This window comes from Mesocricetus auratus, unplaced genomic scaffold, assembly GCF_017639785.1.
Source record: "Mesocricetus auratus isolate SY011 unplaced genomic scaffold, BCM_Maur_2.0 Super-Scaffold_100018, whole genome shotgun sequence".
Taxonomy (NCBI): domain Eukaryota; kingdom Metazoa; phylum Chordata; class Mammalia; order Rodentia; family Cricetidae; genus Mesocricetus; species Mesocricetus auratus.
Genome location: NW_024429199.1, coordinates 36118233 through 36140545, shown reverse-complemented (window position 1 = coordinate 36140545; position 22313 = coordinate 36118233). Strand labels below are relative to the sequence as shown.

The window sequence follows — 22313 nt, the reverse complement described above, 5'->3', positions numbered from 1 at the left end:
AGCTGATGCCACCAGGGTTCTTCTCAGAAACAATGGCAGCTAAGCAGGGGCTCAAGGGAGCTGCCACCGAGGAAGACAGTTGGTGGAGGTTCAGACAGGGAAAGTGCAGCTGAGGGGACACAGTCAGACGGAGGAGACAGTGTCTGGGAGGGACAGCAGAGGGGACACAGCCAGATGGAGGAGACAGTGTCTGGGAAGGGACAGCAGAGGGGAATGTGGCTGCGGGGGGGACAACGAGGGAGGGATAGCTGAGGGAGACACAGACAGAGGGGACAGCTAGAGGACAGGCCTCAAGCCCCACTACAACGGGAAGCGGAAGCAGCAAGAAAGTTTCAGTGTCTACACAGATAACAGGGTCTCAGACACACTGCCATCCATTGACACCCAAGGAAGCAAGGCTTTCCACCTCCAAATTCAGCTAAAATGCTTTCTTTCCCATATCTGAAAAGGGAATTTATAGGTTAAGGATTGTATCGTTCAAAGGTCTTGTCTCCAGCTTGATTTACAAAACCATTAATGTGCATATGAGTGCGCGCATGCATGTACACACACACACACACACACACACACACACACTGCAGAAGGGATTGAAAACTCAATGCAAAAGTGAAGCCATAATAAGCTAGAGAAAAATATAACAAATATACATTTGAAATCAGGAAGCAAAGCCTTCCTAAGCACAAAAGCAAACAGAAATTAATGAACAAATAAAGGAAATTGATTTTTAAGCCCTAAAAGGCAAATGAAAAGTGAGCAAATGATATCTGGATCGGAAACATAGAGCTCATTCCCTTCATGTCTAAAGAAAACTTTAACTGATAAGCAAGAGGAAAACATACAAGAAAAAATGAAAGAGGGGTTTAATATTCTTATTCCCCCAAGGAAGGTACCTGACAAAGACATAAATGGTTTTTACTAATACTTAAGCAAATGCAAATTAAAGCATAAGAATATCATTTTTCATTAATTAAATATGTAGAGCATGTATCAAATATTATAACTAGTATAAGAGGTAGAGAGGGTAGAACACACAGGATACGAAAGTGGTAGAGGGAATGAATATTGGAGGTAGGAAGGTTTGAGTGGGGATGGGGGAGTCTGGAATATGGGGAGAGGATTGAAGAGAGGGTCAACCCAAATCAAGGCTTTATGAAAAAGCCATAAGGGGAGCGGGCTAATTTATAAACTAATTACAAAATAAAATTGAAAAGGAGTTTGAATATAGGTACTCTCTGGCTGGATAGGATTGTTCTAGGAAGCCACAGGTTTTTAAATTGAAATTTTATCATACAGTGATTTATCTCCCTTTGAGACACTGGTTAGAGAGGCCCGTTTTCTCCTCATATACCACAGCTAAATGGTAATCTTGTTGCTGGAACAATGAGAAATCAGGCTGGAAACAAGAGGGAAGCCTTAGGCTAGCTAGATTTTTATAGAGCCAGGAGGTGCCGTGCAGGTTGATGGGAGAGAAAGTCTTACTTAGCTGTGGGCCCTGCGTCCTGTGAGCTAGCTGGACAAGATGCTCCCACTGGTATAACAGTAGTGTGGCTGTTATGGAGTCAGCCAACTGTCTTCTGATTAGATTTAAGGCTGGCTTGATCTCGGAGGAGGGGGAGTGGTGGTGGGGGGATTCACTCTTGGTATTATAAACTCAGTCAAAAGTCGATGCCTGGGGAGGTCACAGGACCAAGTATGGGAGCTACCCCTGTTGTTTTGCTAAGTGCCCGTCAAATTGCCTTCGACATATCCATGCTTTCTCCCACAGATGACTTTTGACTACAGGAGCTTCTTTTTGCAGTAGCCAGAGGGTAATTCAGAAGCTCATTACTAGTCCAAGTGCTGAAGATAAGTGACTGCTAAATGCACAGTCACAGCATCTCTGTCACTCTGTATATGGCATCTGTATCACTCTCCTCCCCCAGGCTCAGAGAACATCACGGAAGAGAAACAGAAAGAATGCAAGAGAGAAATGGATGGGTAGAACGTTTCAGAAAACTCTCTTCTGGGTATGACATGGCTGCTGCACTCATAAGCTCTCTCAGACCTGTATTACATCATAAAACTTATACAAGACTGAGCTGATCACCATTCCACCATAGGGGTAAAGGTCACCCCTTCCTGAAGACCTCATAGTAATAGTTGCTAGGAGAGAGAGAAACATTTTCATAAGTGATGTAACCAGTGGCTAAGTTGCCTACATTCTTGTATCCCTAACCCATGTTCCTGTTAACAAACTTAACTAAATTTATCAGGTCACCCCCCACTGCCAAAAAAAAATCATGGAAGATGATGGAAACAGTGGGAATGAAAGGGGACAAGAGAAAATAATGATGGGAATGTAATCAAAATGTATAATATGTGCATATGAAAATGTCATCACGAATCCTATTGTCATGTATTATTAATGTGTGGCAATAACATCTTTTAAAAATTAGATCTAGTGTTCATAGGGGTGTAGGCAAAGCTGGTTATAACCTGTGGCTAAAACATACAAGTTTGTATCAATGTGACAATTTGCATTTAAAAGATAGGGTTCTGGGGATAACTACCCATCCAATCTAACGGAATCAATGACATCCAGGTACAGTGAGATGCCCTGTCTAACAGGTACAGAAAGATACCCTGATGTAAAACCAAGGAAGAAACCTTGGATGACCTCTGGCCTCCATGCACATATGCATGAACATATATAAACAAGTGTATGCTCACACACAGAGACACACACACACACACACACACACACACACAGTGTTGTCAGTCATTATCTCTAGCAGCCAGCACACAACCGGTGCCTACAGAACATTTATTGAAGAACTGAACCTACCCGGATGGAAGAGCTGACAGATGAAAGAGGAAAGCTGCCAAGCCAAATGCACACGAGGGTAAGCATATGAAAGCAATAGCAAAACACATGTCCAATCCCTTAAGTCTCCTTGATGTGAGACTTCAATGAAGCCTAAGCCTTATGAGCACGATTCAGCCTGAAATTAACAACAACACCCTCACCTGTCATCCCAAAAAGGGGGCAAAAGGGAAACAAGCCAGGGTGCAGGCGGTACATCTCGGCACAGCAGCACATGATACAATAAGACATGTGAGATGGGAACCTGCTGGCAACCAAAGCATGCTCTAGTATGCCTCCCTACCAACCTAGGGAGCTCTTCCAACCGTGCGTGCAAATACTTACTCTAGGCCAGAAGAGCAGTCGGAAACACAGCACCGTCAACATGCAGGTCAAGACACACCTTTCCCCAGCCAGAAGTAACAGGGGGGCAGGACACCAGTGTAGGATTGACTCAGGGGAATTGTTCAATATATGCATGCCATGAAAGCATGAGCATGTTAATTCCCTACACATACATTAAAAAAAAAAAACAGTCATGATGGCAAGAGAATGCCATCCTAGCACTGGGGAGAACGAGAGATCTCTGGAGCTTGATGGTCAGCCAGCCCAGTCAAGTCAGTGAACCCCACTTTGCAATGAGAGACCCTACCTCAAAAACTACTCTGGATTGCTCCTGAGAAATGACACCTCTAGGATGACCTGTGGTATCCATACACATTTGCATCCACACATTGGGACAAAGACATCAACACACCTACATAGGCAGATATATAAATCTCACACCTGCATAAAACATTCACTAAATGCACTTCAGTGAGTCACCATTGTGCTTCAAATGCACGAGACTTGAAATATGATCACTCTGTGGTCACTCCAAGCCGGGATTTGCCTGTAGAAATAAAAGGTAGCGTTCACAGGGTTCACCATATTTCCTTCTCCTCTCTGCTCTCTGGGGAGTCACTTCCTCTCTCAGCATGACTGAAAGAATGAACCCACGTGCCGAAGGCCTTCCAACTCTGCTCAACAGGCAAAGGAACAGCTTTTTGAATCAGAAACAGCATGAGAAAGATGGCCTCCATCCTGCCATCTGCTCAGCCCAGGCACGGAAACTGTCACTAGGAGTGTGTGTTGATGTAGCTTGCTGGCATCTTCTCTCTATCTTTCCTGTGTCTTATGTTGGAGAGCTGCCTCCTTGGGCTGTCTAGAGAGCCCACCACACACTTCCAGGAAACACCCACGTTACCCCCACACTGCTTAAATTGGCTGTACACTCAAAGGTTATGCCAACATTTGCCTTTAGGGAGATATTCTCCAGAGTGGCCTCACCACAAACCAGGCCAGTCTGGCAAGGCAACAGGGCCAGATGGCCATGCTCCAGCTGCCCAGGCCCCTCATTCCCACTCAGCCCTGCCTCAGCTTCCCTGTCAGTCATCTCTTTCTGGTTTTTCTCTCCCACAGTGAAAATCACTTCCTCTTGGAGTGTGAGTCTGTATGTGATGTCACCCACATTCCCTGGCATGTCATGGGAGGAATTCTGACACTGCAGCAGTATAAGTTTGTAAATGACCCCAATCACATGGTCTGTGGTACTCCAACCAGATGAGTCAGGCCGCTGCTCAGTGAGAGACAAACCACTTCCAGTCTCCTGCCTGAGCTGGGAGCCCTGAGCCAGTTCCCCTGCTTCTTCCACCAAGTCAGCAGGTAGAGGGTGCAGGCAATTCAGGACACTAGTAGGGATCCCAATCTGGGACAAGGAGGGGTCTGATGAGACCCAACAATCTTCTCTCTAGGGCAAAACTGAGACACCGTTCCATCTGCCTGAGGTTCTTGGTTTGGTTTCTTGTCTTGACTTTTATGTCTTGCCATTGGTTTCATTTTTACTGTCTCTGTCTCTTGTATTTTCTGTTTATTGGTTTTGTTTTTTATATTTGATTATCTTTTTTAATTAATTTATTTTTTACATTCCAACCCTAGATCCCCTCCCTTCTCTCCTCCTCTTTCCCCCTTCTCTCCTCCCCCCAGACACCTCCCATCTGCTCCTCAGAGAGGGTAAGGCCTCCCCTAGGAAGTCCTCTAAGTCTGTCCCATCATCTTGTTGAGGTTTTTTTTTTTTTTGTTACCTGTCCCTCGTTTCCAGTCTCAGACTCTGGAAGACCATGCCTGGCGCTGCTTCCTCTGTCTGCCTGTGGTATACATTCTGCTTCTTACAGATTCTCAGTTCTACCTTTTCATTGACCAAGTGGGCTGCAGCCAACTGGTCGAGCTGAGGGAAAGTACTGATAATTTTAGTTAAAATGAAATATTTTGATAGGCGCAGTGGTTGGTGCACAGCTGTACTCCCAGCATGTGAGAGCCAGAGGCAGGAATACCACAAGTTTGAGACCATGCTGGGCTCATTAAAGACCTTGTCTCAAAAGATTAAAAATTAAAACCAAACTGACCAACCATCAAGTAAAAAAAAAAACCTATGATTAAGATTTTTTTTAAATGATGGCTAAAATGTCTGTATTCTTCTTGCTTTAGTAACTTGACCCTGCAGCCTGTGTGTGTGTGTGTGTGTGTGTGTGTGTGTGTGTGTGTGTGTGTGTGTGTGTGTCTACATGTACCGTGTGTGTGTGTATGTGTTGGTGCATGTGCGCTTGGTTGAATGTGTATGTAGATTCCTCAAGCAATCATTTACCTTTTTACATTTTGCTGTTTGTTTTGAGACAGGGTCTCTCACTAGCCTAGAATGTGCCAGGCAGAGTAAGCTGGCTGCCAATGAACCCCAGCAATTGCTTGTCTCTGCCTCCCCAACACTAGGAAAATCTACCACATCCAGCTTTTCTTTTGAATACAGGTTCAGGGAATTAAGCTCAGATCATCATGTTTGCAAAGTAAGAACTTTCCTGACTACAGGCTTTTAGGTAAGCATTTGGGATTAATGACCCATTGAAGAAATTAACAAATTCCTAGAATTGAATAAAAATGGAAACATAGCATACCAGAACCTCTCTATGATAGGATCATAGCAGTCCCATAAGAGGGATGTTAATAATTACAAGTGCCTACATTAAAAATATCAGAGCTCACTAACAAATGGCAAAGGGTTTATCTTATGGCCTTGGACAAAACAAGAACTAGCTAAACCCCAAACCAGCACATGGAGGAAAAAACATCAGGGCAAAACCTAGTGGCCTTGAAACGGGAAAGAGAAATGAAAAGAACCAATAAAACAAGTGTAGGAGGCAGTACAGTACTTTACAGAAAGGATTGAAGAAACCAGGCTTGTTAAAGATGTGGGCCGAGGCCTATTTTCTTCAAAGGAAGGAAATTATCTGATACCCAGTCATCAGGAAAGCTGGAGCAGTGTCTAACAACCTGGTGATCTCTTTGCTACTCTATGGAGCCAGCATTCCGGGATCCCCCGCACCCCCCCCCCCCCGGTCCCTGGCATTGTTGAGGGGCTCTTATCCAGAGCTTCCTCTCAGTGAATAAAACTCATCCTTATGAAATAGGCCCATGTACTTTGCAACCGCCACCTGTAGGGGAGAGTTCACACACCCGAGATACTAGACACGCATGTTTGGGGCATGGACAGAGGGGCGTGGAAGAGGCAAGAGATTCATAGGAGAAAGAGAAAGTAAGATCTCTCTCTTGGATCGTGACCGTGCTTCGACCGTGCTTCCGAGACCATAGAGTGTTGACCTGGCTGTTCATGTAAGTGATTGCTCTCTCTAAATAAATATCTAGACCTCCTTTCCAGTTGCACTGTTTCCGTTTCAGCCACCAACAGAAGCTATCCTTATACTTGTTACAAATCCTTCCTCCTTATGTCCTAACCCTGAGCTCTGCTTATCAGCCAATAGAACTCATTCTTACTGTAAAGGTCACAGGTGCTGTATTACTTTGCTAGGGAGTGGGGGGGAAAATAAAAAAATTTTCCAAGGTTTTACTGTATTTATATGTGTAAGAAAAATAAACCCTGAGGTCAGACTCTGGGAGTTTTGACCCAGGGCCTGCAACGGTGGTGCTGACTCCTGTCAATCTTCACCCTGTGCAGATTATCCTCCCTGCATATAAGGTTAGCAGGACAGGGTCCCCAGTGAAGTGAGTCTGTCCTTTGAAAGATAAACAGTATTGACAAAACCTGTAGCCAAACTAGCCAAACGAAAGAATGAGAAGTCTAAAATAAATAAAACTTGGGATGAAATGGGAGATATTACAATCCTATCAATAAAATCCAAGAAATCACTGGAACACACCTAGACTATATTCCTGGCTATTTATTCAAAGGACCCCAAGCCAACATACCCCAGATACTTGAACATAAATGTTTACTGCAGTGTCATTTGCAACAACCAGGCTATGGAATCAACATAACAAAATGTTTAACAGTAAAATGGACAAAGAAAATATGGTATATACATATCATGGAAGATTTAAAGACTTTATTTATTACTTTATTATTATTGCGTTGCACACATGGGTACTCTGTGTGTGTGTGTGTGTGTGTGTGTGTGTGTGTGTGTGTGTGTGTGGTATGAGTATAGACACACATGGTCACATGGTGTTTATATGGAGGACAGAGAACAGATTTCTGGAGTTGATTCTCACTCTTCCCTATGTGTTCCAGGAATCAAACTCTGGCCATGAGTCCTGAACAGTAAGTCCTTTTATCCACTGAAACATCTCACTGGCCCTACAATGGAATATTTTTTAGCTATAAAGAATGAAGTCATGCCATTTGCAGGAAAACGGATGTAACCAGAGACAGTCATATTATATTAATTAAGGCAGATTGAGGAAGACAGATAAATACTGCATATTTTCTCTCAGACAGTCATATTCTATTAATTAAAGCAGATTGACGAAGACAAATATTGCACATTTTCTCACTTGCACTTCCTTGACTTTATACAAAAATGTAAAGTCACACATGTATGTGTGACATGAAAACAGAAGTGAAATTATCTAGGGGGACAAAGGGAATCAACAGGAGCAGGTAGGAATGAGGAAGGAGGTGGGAACTATTTCAAATCCATCATACAATCTGTATGAAAATGTCTTTACATAATCTAGTACCATATGCAATGAATGCACACCAATGGAAACAAAAAATTAAATTTAAAAAAATTTTTAAAGTAAAAGCTTTCTACATTTTTAGCTGGTATCATTAAATGACTTCCCTATGAACATGTGATTTTAAGACTTCAAGGGGCATTAGAAAAGTAGTGACTCTAAAGAAGAGATGCTGTCCTCTGGAGTAGATTTAAATATTACCTATAAGGAATTCTAGAATATTTAAACTGTATTTCTCCCCTTCTCCGGGCCACAGGAACTCATTCTCATACTGACAGTCAAGCTCATGCTGGAGATGAGGGTCTGAGGAAACCATGGATCTAATCAAACTTCCAGCTTTAGAGATGAAGAAACAGAAAATCAGGAGTGCCATCACAACACTCCTACTAAACTACTGTTGGTCCCCTGCCAAACTGTGGTACAGGACCCCTCCACACAACTGCACTACTTTGTCTGACAGTTCAGTTTGTTCAATAGAAAGGTGATTGTATGCAGTAGTCCCTGTACCAGAGCAGGAGGTTCTATGTTTGACTGGCAAGGGCATGGTTCTTGAGGCTCTTCAGCAAAATTTAACTTTCTATTGAATTATTGGAGAATAGGCCTTTGCTTTCAGATGTCCAAGGATGCAGGGATGAATTGCAGCCCAAGGATACAGAGATGAGCCGTGGCCCAAGGATGCAGGGAGGAGTCATAGGCCAAGGATGCAGGGAGGAGTCATAGGCCAAGGATGTAGGGATGAATCATAGATCTCATGTACCCCCTGGCCCTGTCAGAGACCAAGGCAAACAGAGAAGCTAAGAACTGAAAACAAAAATAAATTCACCCCCACACTTGGGCAAGACCTCCTCCTCATGGGTAGTACACTGCTCTGGCCCTAACCCAAACAAGAGTAGTGGGAACAGAGAGGATAAAGCAGCCATGCTGCCCCAAGGTTTTTCCGTAAGAGAAAGGCTGGGATTGATCGCAGTGTGGGCCTGGTGCCGTGACTAGTTCAGAGCAGACCTAACTTAGAGTTCACTGGTCTATTCTTAGAACGCCCAGTCTTCCGGGCCTCAGCCTCCAGTGAGCTCCTCCACACTGCTATTTTATCTTGTGAATGCAGGGAACAAGGGAAAAAGATGAATTCAAAACAGAAAAGTTTTCTGTGGAAAAAATATGTTCTTAATTAATCTTAAAAATAAAGAGGAAGAAATCAATTTTAAAAAAGGATGTGTTCTTTCTTTTCTCCTTTGGGGGTGTGGTATTTCTAGGGATTGAACCCTATAGAACAATGGTTCTCAACCTGTGGGTCACAGCCCCTTTAATAGTCAAATTGACCTTTTCACAGGGGTCACCTAAGACCACTGGAAAACACAGCTATTCACACTACAGTTCATAGCAGTAGCAAAATTACATTTATAAAACAGCAAAAAAAATAATTTTATGGTTGGGGGTCACCATAACATGAGGAACTGTATTAAAGGGTCACAGCATTTGGAAGGTTGAGAAACTCTCTCTACATGTTCACACATGCTAGACAAGAATTTTACCACTGAGCTACATTCCTGAGCACCAATACCTCAGGACACACACACACACACACACACACACACACACACACACACTTTTTCTTTTTTCCAGAACATCCTCTTTAAACACACTTCCAGGAAGCAGACAAGGGAGAAGAACAGAGAAAGTTCTTGTAAGCACGTAACTAACAGAACAACTTGTCAGCTTCTGACAAAGCCTCCTCAATCTATGGGTGACAAGAAAAGCCACAAAAAACGCACTGGTTAGGTAATTTCACATTTCTGGGTTACAATGGCTTCTGTATTTGGAGCCAAGTCATAAAGGAATTTGCACACTCCCACTCTATGGGTGTTCCTGTGAGTGTCATATACACATATGGGCTTAAAAGAACAAAGTAAGAAAGCAGGCATTTGTTAAATTAAATGCCAAGCCGTAGGGTAGAGAAATACAATAAAATAACAGTTTCAAAAAAACTAACTTGTATGTGTGTTTTGCCTGGGTAGATGTCTCTGTACCATGTAAGTACCAAAAATGACAGTTACTGATCCCATTGTGCAATTCAAAGCACCTATGGCTCACAAAATTAAAAAGAAAAAAAACCTGTTCAAGTTCTTGAGACTGCTAAGCAGTAACTGTGACTCACACCCAGATCTCCATCCAAAGCTATTCTTTTTGAACATGACACTTCTGACACAGCCTTTGATGAACATTGCTCAAATAACTGAACATAGGAAATTACTTAGCTCTTAAGGTCATGAAAGTCATCCATACTGAATTAGAAAAAAAAATCAGTGGTTTTCCATGGAAGCAGCACAGTTGAATGCAACTGGCTATTTATTTAGAACATCTGCCAGGGCTGGGCAAGTGATTCAGTGGCAGAGCCCAGACTTAGCATGTATGAACCATGGGTTCAGTCCCCAGAACTGATGAGACAAACACCTACCGGTGAATGGAGTAAGAACCAGGGAGCCAAAGCCACAACTTAAAGTAGTCTCAAGACCTTTTCCCAAAACAAAGAGGAGTTGGTGCGTTGGGCTCTAAGTTTAGTATGGTTCTTGGTTAAAATCTATTGTCACCATTTCATAGCTGGGCGGTGGTGGCGCACGCCTTTAATCCCAGCACTTGGGAGGCAGAGGCAGGTGGATCTCTGTGAGTTTGAGGCCAGGCTGGACCAACAGCCTCCAAAACAATACAGAGAAACCCTGTCTCGTAAAACCAAAAAATAAAAAAAAATCTATTGTCACCATTTCAAAAATCAAACACCATACAGCCATCTCCTTCAAAACTTGAAGCCAGACTTGGAATGCAATGCCCAATTTTACACAGATTGCTAATACAGAAAGTCTCTGACCTAGACAGAGAAATAGGTGCTAACTAGCAAACTCCCCAAAAAAAACTGATCTGGGGTTCAGGAAAATGGCAAAAAACAGGAAGCCTGCATTCTAGCTGGACACTGCCAAAGCTGTGAATTAACCTCATGCGTTATTTACTTGGAGCTCTAAAAACGTAACTCTGAATCCCCAGGGGTGGAAGGCACACAATTATCCCTATTTGCAGAAGGAAATGTTTATTGAGCTATCTGTCATACTGATTGTATATTTACTTGTGTATAGGCTTCAAATAGCAAGGGAAAATAGACTAAAGACATTAGTCTCCAAAATCTCTACCGAATATAGAGAGCCAGGAAATGCATTCACAGTATTAGCAAAGGACAGTCATCATGACAACTACATCAAACTGACAGCTCCGTCCTGGGGACCCAGAGCACCAAGGAAAAGGATGAAAAGAGCTATCGGAAGTCCTGAACATGCCCCCTCTGGACACGCCCCCTGTCTTTAAAAAGTAGCTCCCCTTCAGCTGATCACAACACAAGATAGCACGCCAATCCTTCAGAAAAGATGGTGGGAGAAAAACTACAGGGGTTCAGAGGTGCTCACTGGCGATGTCAACTTCCTAAGCAGACAACACAGAAACATTGAAGATATGAAGGCAGTAATTGAGAGAAAAAAAAGGCAACTCACTAGTTAGCATTGGGAAATTATTATAGACAACTAATAGAAAATCTGACAGACCAAGAAGTATCACATTACGGTGTCTTGTTTTAGTTAGGGTTTTATTGCTGTGAAGGAACACCATGACCACAGCAACTCTTACAAAGGAAAACATTTAATTGGGGCTAGCCAGGTTAGCCAGGCTTACAGGTTCAGAGGTTTAGTCCATTGTCATCATAGCAGGAAGCATGACTGCATGCAGGCAGAGCTGCTGGAAAAGGAGCCTAGAGTTCTACATCCAGATCAGCAGGCAGCAGGAAGAGAGAGACACTGGACCTGGCTTGAGAATTTGAAACCCACCCCCAGTAGGCCACAACCACTCCAACAAGGCCCCACCTCCTAATTAGTGCCACTTCCCATGAGCCTGTGGCGGCCATATTCATTCAAACCACACTTGTCTTCCATTAATTTCATATGACTTGCTTTGCATTGCCCTGATCAAGTGTTTAGTTAGTGGCCACACACATAAATCATTGCACTTTGCTCCACTGCAATTCCCTTGCAAACACCTTTCCCCCACAAATACTCTGTCCTCTGCATTTATTATACATACTTAGATACAGATCCTACAGCCAAAGGGAAATGTGATATCTTTTGTTCCTAGTAATTTGATATATGGCTGTTTTAAACCACACAAATTAAAGTTCTAAAAAACAACATTAAAGTGTATTTATTTAAAGCTTGTCTTAAATTTAATTTTTTTAATTTTAATTTTAATTAAACTTTTACTTGAAAAATAAAAGATGTAAAATTTAAGTATAGAAATTTAAACATTTCTAAAACTTTTCAAAAATTAATATTGCTTCCTAAACAGTCATGTCATTTCACTATATAGAAACCTGCTTTGAAAATGTGGTTAATATAAATTTGTCCTGCACATTAATGCAATGGGTATACAAAATCAACAAACTGCTTATGAACCCTTACTTTCCAAAAATGCTCAAGATTTCCTTGATAACATCATGGTACATTGTATAAAGGAACACAATGTACCAAAATTTTTAACCTGATAAGCTTGTCAACTCTATTCAAACGAACAGATAGGAAGGCAAAATACATCCATTGTACATAATCTAATACTCAAAGATGGCTGCATTCAATTTCCTCATGCAAAACACAGTGTTCTTTGTGATATACCTAAAGTAAGTAAGTGGTGACTGCACATGAGTTATCATACATTTTTTGCATGGCATGTGCACATGTGTGTGTACCTGTGTGTGGGTGGACATGCATGCATGTGTATACATATAGAGGCCTGAAGTTGACATTGAGAATTTTCCTCAATCCTGTTATACTTTATTTACTGAGGTGCTATCTCTCAATGAGCCCAGAACTCACTGAGTTCTCTTACTCTTACGCCCGAGTGTTGTGACAACAGGTGGCAACAGTGCCTGCCTGGCTTTTCCATGGGTTCTAGGGATCCAAATTACAGTGTCCACGCTTTTTAAAGAATAATTTATTTTTATTTTTATATATATGCATTGGTGTTTTGCCTGCATGTAAGTCTGTGTGAGGGTGTCAGATCTTGGAGTTCCAGAGACTCCATGTGGGTTCTGGGAATTGAACCCAGGTCCTCTGGAAGAGCAGTCAGTGCTCTCAACCCCTAAGCCATCTCCCCAGCCCCAGTTTTCATACCCACTAAGCCAGTAGTTCTCAACCTGTGGGTTGCAGCCCCTTTGGGGTCACATATTAGATCTCTTGTGATCAGATATTTATGTTATTATTCATAACAGTAGCAAATTTACAGTTATGAAGTAGCAATGAAATGATTTTATGGTTGGGGGCCACCACAACATGAGGAACTGTATTAAAGGGCCACAGCATCAGGAAGGTTGAGACTCACTAAACTATTTCCAGCCCAAGTTAGTACATACTTAAACTAAAACACAGATAACCAGTATTTATTGTTCAATGAGATCCATCATCAGAAAACAGGATTCCTTAGAATTCCTAAGAATAAAGATTCCTTAGAAAAGGCCCTGGCTTTCCCAGGCATTTACTAGAATTTTTATCTTGGGTTGTCTGTCTAACTGACGCCACCCTTAACACTTTGGAAGCAGCTACTGTATAAAACGAGCTTGATGCTCCTTGGAAAGGGTTACCCAGAGAATATATCAAGAACATTGTGTTTAAACCAGTATTATTCTACCCAGCCCAAACTGACAGTAAAATTCTCCATCTGATAAGAATCTCTTATCCAAAATACACAAACACTAACAACTGGACAATAAAAAGAAAAACATTTTAAAGTTGCAAAAGAAATGAATAGATACTTGTCCAAAAAAAAGATGTACAAGTGGCCAAGAAACTCATGAAAGCATCCAGTGCCCACTAAGTACTAGCAGAACACAAAGCACAACCATCGTGGCACACTACTTCACACTTGTGATGGTGGCAACCATTTTTTGATGGAAAAATAAGTGTTGCTGAGAATGTCAGGAAACTGGATCCATGCATCACTGATGGGCCACAAAAAGACACAGCCACTGTGGAAAGTCCCCAGAAACTGACATATACAGTTGCCGTGGGACCCAGCAATTGTACTCTGAAGTCCACACTCAAAAGGATGGAAAACAGTGTTCTAAACACTAACGGTGCCATGGTAGCCAGAAGGTGGACCATCCCCACCCTGCTGCTTGCAGACCTCAGTTGCTGACCCTATCTTCTGCTTCTCCTTTCCCTTCTCCTGGAATTATACTAAAAACATATCATGTACATGATATATATATACACATATATAAAATTTTAAAGTGGTAGTGGTGATGTCTACACATATCTAAGAAAACCTTTAAGGGTCAATTCTAAGGTACGTGAATTGCATCTCAGTGAGTATCAAAACTGAAGAGGACATCCACTTGGACCAGTCCTGTCAAGCAGTTGCCGAATTCTGCTGACTTTTGCAAATAAGAATTCCCAGTGGCCGGCATATTAGTCATTCTACCCCTACCTCTAGTAAACAAAAAGGCCTATGTCACTATTGGTCTAGAGATAGGTTTCTATAACACAGTAAGTATGGATAAGACAAAGGTTATTTGTGGTCATTGCTTTAAAAAATAAAAGCAGAAAGAAGTGAGCAACAGCTGATAATTCCAAGGGCTGCCCTCTCACCGCCCATCACCAGACCCCATCAGTACAGCTGCAGGGCAAACTATCCCTTCTCCTTCAGCACCCCTCCGTCAAGCAACAGACACAGTTCCTCTCTCAGGATGAAAAAAAAAGCTTGGCTAGTTTATCCCCAGCGCAATCAACTACTTAAGCCTAGGGAATGTGTGGAAAGATGGTATCTAGAGAATCCATATTTATGTGTGTTTTTAAACAATTCAGACCGAGACTAGCCTACATTAAAACCAGTTTACCAGGCAGAATGCACCCCCCATCCACACTCTGTGTTTACAGAACAGGCTGCCACAGTCGGATGCCTTTTCCCGTCTTTCTTCTAATACAGTGCCTCTGTGTCCCCAACCCACCCTCCAAGATGAGTCTGCAGTTATAAACAAGAATCTCATTTTTCCATGTCAACAATTTCTATTGATAACCTCATATTTTATGCATTCGTTCCCAGTTGACTGTGAGTACGGCATTTAAGCCATGAGTGATGCGCAGAAGGAAAATAGAATTGGGTTTTTAAGGCTTAGAGAAACTGTTTCTGTAACAGATCTGAACTTCTATTTTCACATTTCCCTTTAAATGTATTTAAAGTTAGAGAATTTCAAAATTCCATGAAATTGCATCTTTTTTTGTTTTGTTTTGTTTTTTGCATTTTGTGACTCTAAATTTCCAGGCTCAGATATAATACATGTAGAAATTGGCAATTCTGAGAAAAAGCACTGTCTCCATTTAAAACGCTATAAATTAGAAATGGGAAGGAAAGCCTATCAGCCGAATATCAATCCAACTCAGCTCTCATAAAGGCTAAATCACATCTCCGAGACTTGATGATAAATCTTTAGCATCTGCCAGTTGTACAGGGTCAGTAGTGAACCATCTGGCTCATTTTGTTTATATCAATCTAAATAACGTGTGTCCAAGTTTTTGGTATTTCCACAGTTCAGAAGTGGTAAGACTACTGCCAAGCAGGCTACATCATAACCTGATTTTGGAGATGGCGGGGGGGGTGGTTCATTTTGTCTTCTACAGCAAATCAAAGTTTGAATGCAGAAAGAAGGGAAGGGGGCAAGCTGGCTACGGCGCAGGCTTTTAATCCCAGCACACGGGAGGCAGAGGCAGGCGGATCTATGTGTTCAAGGCCAGCCTGGTCCACAGAGTGACTTCCAGAACAGCTAGAGTTACAAAGTGAGACCCTGCCTCAAAAGAAAAAAAAAGGATTTCAGGTTGCTAAGGTCACACGATGGAAAAGGGTGTTTGCTGCACAATGCTAGGAATCTGAGTTCAATCCTGGGGTCCGTATAAAGGCAAAGGGACTGACTATCTACAGAGTTGTCTTCTGATCGTTATGCATGTGTCATGGCACCTGCGTTGGAGAGCACAGACACACACACACACACACACACACACACACACAATCTACCTATCCATATATGTAATTATGCATGTATATGATTTTTTTAAAAACATTATTCCGCTGAATTGGAAAACCTGTGGGTTCCCATCCCTAAATACAGGGTTGTCTATTTTATGCTTCATTTTCCTCTCCCAACTTCTGTCCTCTTTTTGAATTTGTCACAGCAGGAAGTTCACTTTAGAAGAATACACTCTGTCCTTCCCCAAACTGGCTGGAAGAAGGAAGCCTTTGACCCTGGTTCCTCTCTGTCTCCTTCTCCTATCTCTTCCCTGCCCACACCCTGCTTCCTGGCTGCCCCACGTTGCCCCACTCCGTGTCTCCCATAACCTCAAGAAGTGCAAAGTCAGGTAGGATTGCAGCTGGTAGCTGCTCCACCCTCTCCCACCCACAACCCTCCCACCACTCCACCCCCCCACCCCTCACCCCTGCACCTACTACTCCCAAAGCAATGGGCCTTATGCTGTAAAGCAAATTGCATTTATATCACCGGAGATTAAAATGAAACCATGGTTATGACCTTGAAACATCGTTATAAACGAGTTCCCATTCCACCTTCTGTTTCTCACACCTTCAGTGGACTCTGAAAGCAATGGTTTCACTGCAGAACAATGGTTTTCAGACCCCAGTCCTGGCAAGATCACATGAGAGCTAGCAGCCTGCTAGGCCCAAGCCCATGCTCCTTCAGAAAGTCTGGAAGGAAATTCAAATGTCCTGAGAATTTGAATATGTAACAAATTCTCAAGTGATGCTGCTCCAAGGACCCGCCCTGAGAACCAAGAGCCTACACACAGAAGGTCTAGGGAAAGACCAGGGGGATCTACAGTTCCACTGTCCCTCAACCCTGGCTGTCCTGCTGTCAGAGTCCAGTTTTTTATCAGAGGGCACCATTAATGGGATCATGGTTTGTATGTAAGATGTTCCCAAAGGCTCATATATTTGAGCATTTGGTCTCCAGCTGATGATGCTGGAGGTTTGGGGAGGTTGTGGAACCGTTGGACATGGGGCCCAGTTGGCAGATCCAAGCCACTAGGAACACGCCTTTGAGGAGTGACAGCCAGGCCTTGCTTCTGGTCCCTCAGCACATGGTGAGCCCACATACTCTGCAGTGCCATCCCCAGAACAGACTGAAGCCGTGAACTAAAACTACAGTCCTCCTTCCTCAAGTGGCTTGTGTCAGGTAGCCTGTCACATTGATAAGCAACGTAACTAATATCAACAGAAAGGCAGAGTTTGAACAGACCAGTGGCTTCAAGGATTTTCCCTTTTCCTCTGGCCTCACAAGAAACTCAAGAGTGAAAAAAAGAACCAAGAAAAGGAAAGTGAAATTGTGGGTGTCAAACTGAAGAATGCTTAGCCAGTCAGCTGGAGACATGCCCTCTCATCTTTGCTGTCTTAGCACTTTCTCTGTTAAACTTCCCATGGTCCTTTTCACCCGGCGCTGGAATCAGACTGCTTGTCAGGCAGGTCCTGCTTCCCTTCTGTGTACCCACCCATGTTAATCAGCTTTCTGTTGCTGTAGCATGTCCCCGAGATGAACCACCTGGAAGGCCTTACCTGGCTCACACTTCGGGAGCTACTGATCTGTAACTGACTGATGCCCATTGCATCGGCCTGTGGTGGCCTAGTATGTCATCGAGGGAGCACGCGGTAAAGAGAGTCTTTCACATCATGTCTGAATGCTGAAGGAGGAAGAGACCAGTGCCCAGCAGCTCTCCCCAATGCCCTGACCTAAAGCCTCCCCATAAGGCTTCAGCTTGTCATGTTTCCACTGCCTTTCAATCGTACCAGGCCAAGGATGAATGTAACATTTCACCTACTGGCCTTTGGTGGCCATTCCAGATCCAATACCTCCCATTCATTCTTCCTATGCAAAACTTGGGCAAACAGTAGAAGCTACCCTCATCTGCACTGACTGGCACAGTTAATGTTCACTTTCATCACGAACACTTGTGATGTTTTGCCTTTTCATAAGAATATTCAACACAAGCCGGCATTGGTGGCACATGCCTTTAATCCCAGCACTTGGGAGGCAGAGGCAGAGGCAGGTGGATCTCTGTGAGTTTGTGGCCAGCCTGGTCTACAAAGCGAGTTCCAGGAGGACAGCCTCCAAGACAATACAGAGAAACCCTGTCTCAAAAAACAAAACAAAACAAAAAAAGAATATTCAACACATTAAATATTACTCTACCTAGCTGGTAAAATAGGTTCAGTCATTAACTTAACCAATAATGATCAAGTAGCTCTCATACAGGGAATGTATATTATAGTCCAAATATTGAAATTATAGTCTGTAAAGAACATGTTTAATATAGTATTTTGATCTAGAAATACTGGACTTTGTACACATTTACATTTGAGGGGGAAAAATACCTCCAAAACTGTCTAAGAGGGAAATTGAGAGGATTTTTTTACTAACAATATATTCTGTATGAATAAACTGTAAAATACGAGGGAGAGGGACAGAGAGAAGACACTGACAAACAAGTGTGCAGAATGTGTCGCCTGATATAATCTAGGATATATTTTAGACCATTCGAAAGACCACAAACCCACTTTCCCTAGAAATGATGATTTTATCTATGTGGCAAAATAACAAGGAAGAGATTGGCAAGGGAATTCTAAACACCACATCCACCAGAAAACAGTCAGTTAGCAAAGACTACGCAGCCCTCCAGGTAAGCTTGGGCAGTTCTCTCTTCTACCTCATGACCCTCCATACCCGTCCCATCTCCCCTTCTAAAATAGACAGTGAACAGGTAAGTGCCACACAAACTGAACTTCCCTGCTTCTGCCTTCAAAGGCCCTGGCTCCTCACCCCAGGTTCAGTGTCCTGCTTCACATAAAGAGTGACAGAATCACAAAGCTGCAGGAAAATTGGGTCAAATCCCTAATTACATGGAGAGCCAAAGCTATAGTTTGGACCCCATGTTCAAAGCCAAGCTGTCCTGGGAAGAGTGGGTACAGAGGCCTCCCAACCCTTACAACTCACACCCCAGACCTCACACTTGGCTTAAAAGGAGCTTGGTGGGGGCGTGACACACTATCAGACTCTCCAGAGGAAAACCCCTGAGCTTCAACACTTCCCTGTACTAGCAAATACTGACTGCTCCTGACAGTGGAGATAAAGTTACCAGGAGCAGGAGCCGGTGTCTAAGAGCCCGGAAGGAAGGCCAAGACTCCAAAGCACAGAATTACTAAGAATGAAGGTTACACTGACCAATAAGAGGGCTTAGTAACCCAAAACCACAAAGCCAGATGCTAAGAATTGTGCTTCGGGAATGTGACCCAGGCAATATTTTTCTTTGGTCTTCCATTGAGGTTCTTGCAAAAATCACAGTGCCCCCAACACTTCTACTGAAATAAGATTTTTTTTAGCTTTTAAAAATCTGAATTCTAGTTTATCAGTTTACACCACTCCCAAACCACCTAAAGCGTTTGTTGGTGTGGTTCTGAGGTTTTCTTGTTTTCCCTTGCAAAGGGTCTACTGTGTAGACCTGTTGCTTCGGTAAGGAAAGGACCTTGGAGGTACATGTAGAAGTCTCCGGTTTGGCATGTCATTTAGCCCATTCTGTCTCCAGCACTTTGACAGAGTCTCCACCTGAACCGACTCTGGACCTGCAGATGACCACTGTTGGCGGTTCCTCCGCTTATGTTTACCGCCTCAGAGGCAACCTCCACGCGACCTCTTCTGGCTACAGAAGTCAAGGAATTTGCATCCTCGCTTGGCCAAGGCACCAGAGCCAGCATCATCCCTGGGACCTCAGTGAGTGCTGGCCAAGTTCTGGCACTCAGAAGCCCGGATGAGACAGCAGCGAGGTCACACCTCACTGAAATTTCTGTTTTCTTGGGTTCCAACCTCTTCCTTAGCCACAAACCAAAAGAAAAAAAAAAGTTCTGACTTAAGACACACACAGGGCGGAAGTTCGACAGGTCACCAGAGGCTAAACCGCTGACTGACACCTTCCTGACAGCCCTAATTCCTCCCGCACTCTCGCTGCAGTCCACAAGGTGCCCAGGTGCTGCCAGGGGACAAGCCAGCCCAGGGACAGAGTGGAGCAACCGGGCCAACCCACAAAAGGGGACCCACTGGATAGAATTTCTACAAATGACTGGAGAGCGGGGCTAAACCCACCCGCCACAATCCAGAAAGCCAGAACGGACTGGATTGGAAGTCATTAACCATAATCGCAGAGAGGACTGTCCCAGTACCGTCAGTCCAGAGTACGTACACACACACACACACACACACACACACACACACACACACACACACACACACACACACACACACACTGCCCCAAATGGAGTGGAAGGGAGTGTCAGGTACGTGGTGTCCCAGCCTCTGAGCCCCATGCAGCTGCGGACAGCCGGGCGCGCAGAAGGAAGCAGGCGCTCCCAGCTGCCGCTAGGAGGGATGCTCATTGGCATCGCACCTAGGGAGCCTCGGGGACCTTGGCGGCTGTGACAGCTTTAGACGTTCTCCGCTGATCACTCTTTCCCCGGGTGCCTAACTTTGTCGGGCCGACGCCGCTCTTCCTTACCCAGATACTGTCGCAGGTCGAGCAGGAAGCGAGGGGGTCCCCCGCTGAGCTGGTAGAAGAGGGAGCCTAGGCAGAAGACCAGCAGGGTGGCCATGCAGAAACCGTAGTCTCGGAGGGAGAAGCGTAGGAAAGGCAGCAGCGGGATCCGGCGCTTGCAGCCACCCAGGCACGGAGGGGCGCCCCCCACAGGGGCCCCATGGGGCCAGGGATCCTCGCCGCTGCTGGGATGCTGCTGCTGCTTCTTCTTCATCGCCGACTCCGCCGCCTCGCACAGCCCGCCTGGGCCAGGAAGAGGTCACCCATCCGCCGCCAGCCGGAGCGCCTGGCCGGCTGGCTGCACATGGAGAGGGACTCGCCGAGGGCAACCGGGTGGGGGCGGGGAGGGGCCGAAGTTGCCGGGCTCAGGGCACTCTCCTCATCTTGGTCCCCGCCACCCGCTGCGGCCCCGAAGGGCCCCGAGATGTCCCGGGCCCCGGCGTGAGGGTGGCGATCGCAGCCCGCGCCCGATCGCACGTCCCGCTAGCAGCCTTGCGCCCCAGGTCCCGCTGTGCCCCGGGCTCGCTCACGGCTCGCCACGAGCGCCAGCGTGGACCCCCCGGGCTTTGTGTGGGTCTCGGGCGGCGTGTTTGGTCCCGACTCAGGCTCGGCTAGCTCAAGGCAGGGAGGATCGGGAGGCGGACACCACCCTCTCGCTCCACCTCCTTGACAGGGGCTTCCCTCCTCTCCTCTCCTCCCCTTTCTCCCCGGCGCAGGGCGGCCCCGCTCTCCTCCCTCCCCGACCCTCTCCTCCTTCTCCACCCCAGGACTCCTCGCTCAGCCTGGTGTCACGTTACGACTTCTGCTGGGGCGGGCAGGGAGGGAGGAGGGGGCCGCGGATCAGCAACAAGGAAGAAAGTTTCTGGGTGTGTGTGTGATTTTTTTTTTCTTCCACCATTCTCTACAATCTGGTCTCTTTCCTGCGCCACCAGCGACCTCTTGGGGCCCGCTGACTTCCCTCTCGTAAACAGTTATGTGCTGGTGGATTTGACTACATTTGATTCCGTTTGTCTTCTCACTTTGGAAACTTGGTTCTCTTTCGACATCCCAAGTGACCCATCTACCAAAAACTGATAAAGGGTACTGGGATATAGGTTCAAGACCTAGCTGGGACGGTAAAAGGGCAAGCGGTAGGAGTTATAATTAACTAACCATGCCCGGGAGCGCTAGGCCTGCACATCCTGGCTGAGAATAGGAGGGTGCTGGGTTTTGTTTGTTTGTTTGTTTGTTTGTATGTTTGTTTCCTTCCCTGGTCCTGTGAGCACTCCACTGAGAACAAGAGTACACGGCGGACTCCAGGAAGTCTTTCTAGCAGATATGAAAGGGGGGAACTCTGTCCACTCAGGTACCCGTTTCACTCCTGTCTCTCCTCCCACAGCTGGGAAGTTTCCAGAACGGAAGAGCCAGCGGAGCTTCTCTGACACAGATCTTCTGATGGAGCTTCTGAGGGGTTGAATAGCTGCTCTGTCGGGCACACCCTCGTAATTGTTTATATTTTGTTTCCTTTGCCAGATACAGACGTGATATAGCCTGAGCGCTGCATTACCTTCCTAGTTTGCTTTTCTGTTGCGGTGATAAACACGGTGACCCAAAACAACGTGGAGAGGAGAGGATTTGTTTGGCTGACCAATTCCGGTCCATTCTGGAGGGAAGCGAGGCAGGGAGAACCTAGAGACAGGAACTGAAGCAGAAACAAGAAGCACCCTTGCTTACCGTCACCTACCTCTCCTAGGGCCACCTGCTTAGAG

The 22313-nt window shown here is 44.8% G+C and overlaps 1 protein-coding gene across 4 annotated transcripts in view; it reads right to left on the bottom strand.

Moving 5' to 3' along the window:
• Ust (uronyl 2-sulfotransferase) overlaps positions 1-21250 on the bottom strand; it is a 276650-nt gene extending 255400 nt beyond the window's left edge. The window contains exon 1 of one of the 4 annotated variants that reach the window (XM_040728387.1): positions 20530-21250. In XM_040728387.1, the coding sequence (XP_040584321.1) occupies positions 20530-20779 (250 nt within the window). In that variant the 5' untranslated portion in view covers positions 20780-21250. The remainder of the gene's footprint in view (positions 1-20529) is intronic. The other 3 variants (XM_040728384.1, XM_040728385.1, XM_040728383.1) reach the window with 3 other exon arrangements.
• Between the last annotated feature and the right edge of the window lie 1063 nt (positions 21251-22313).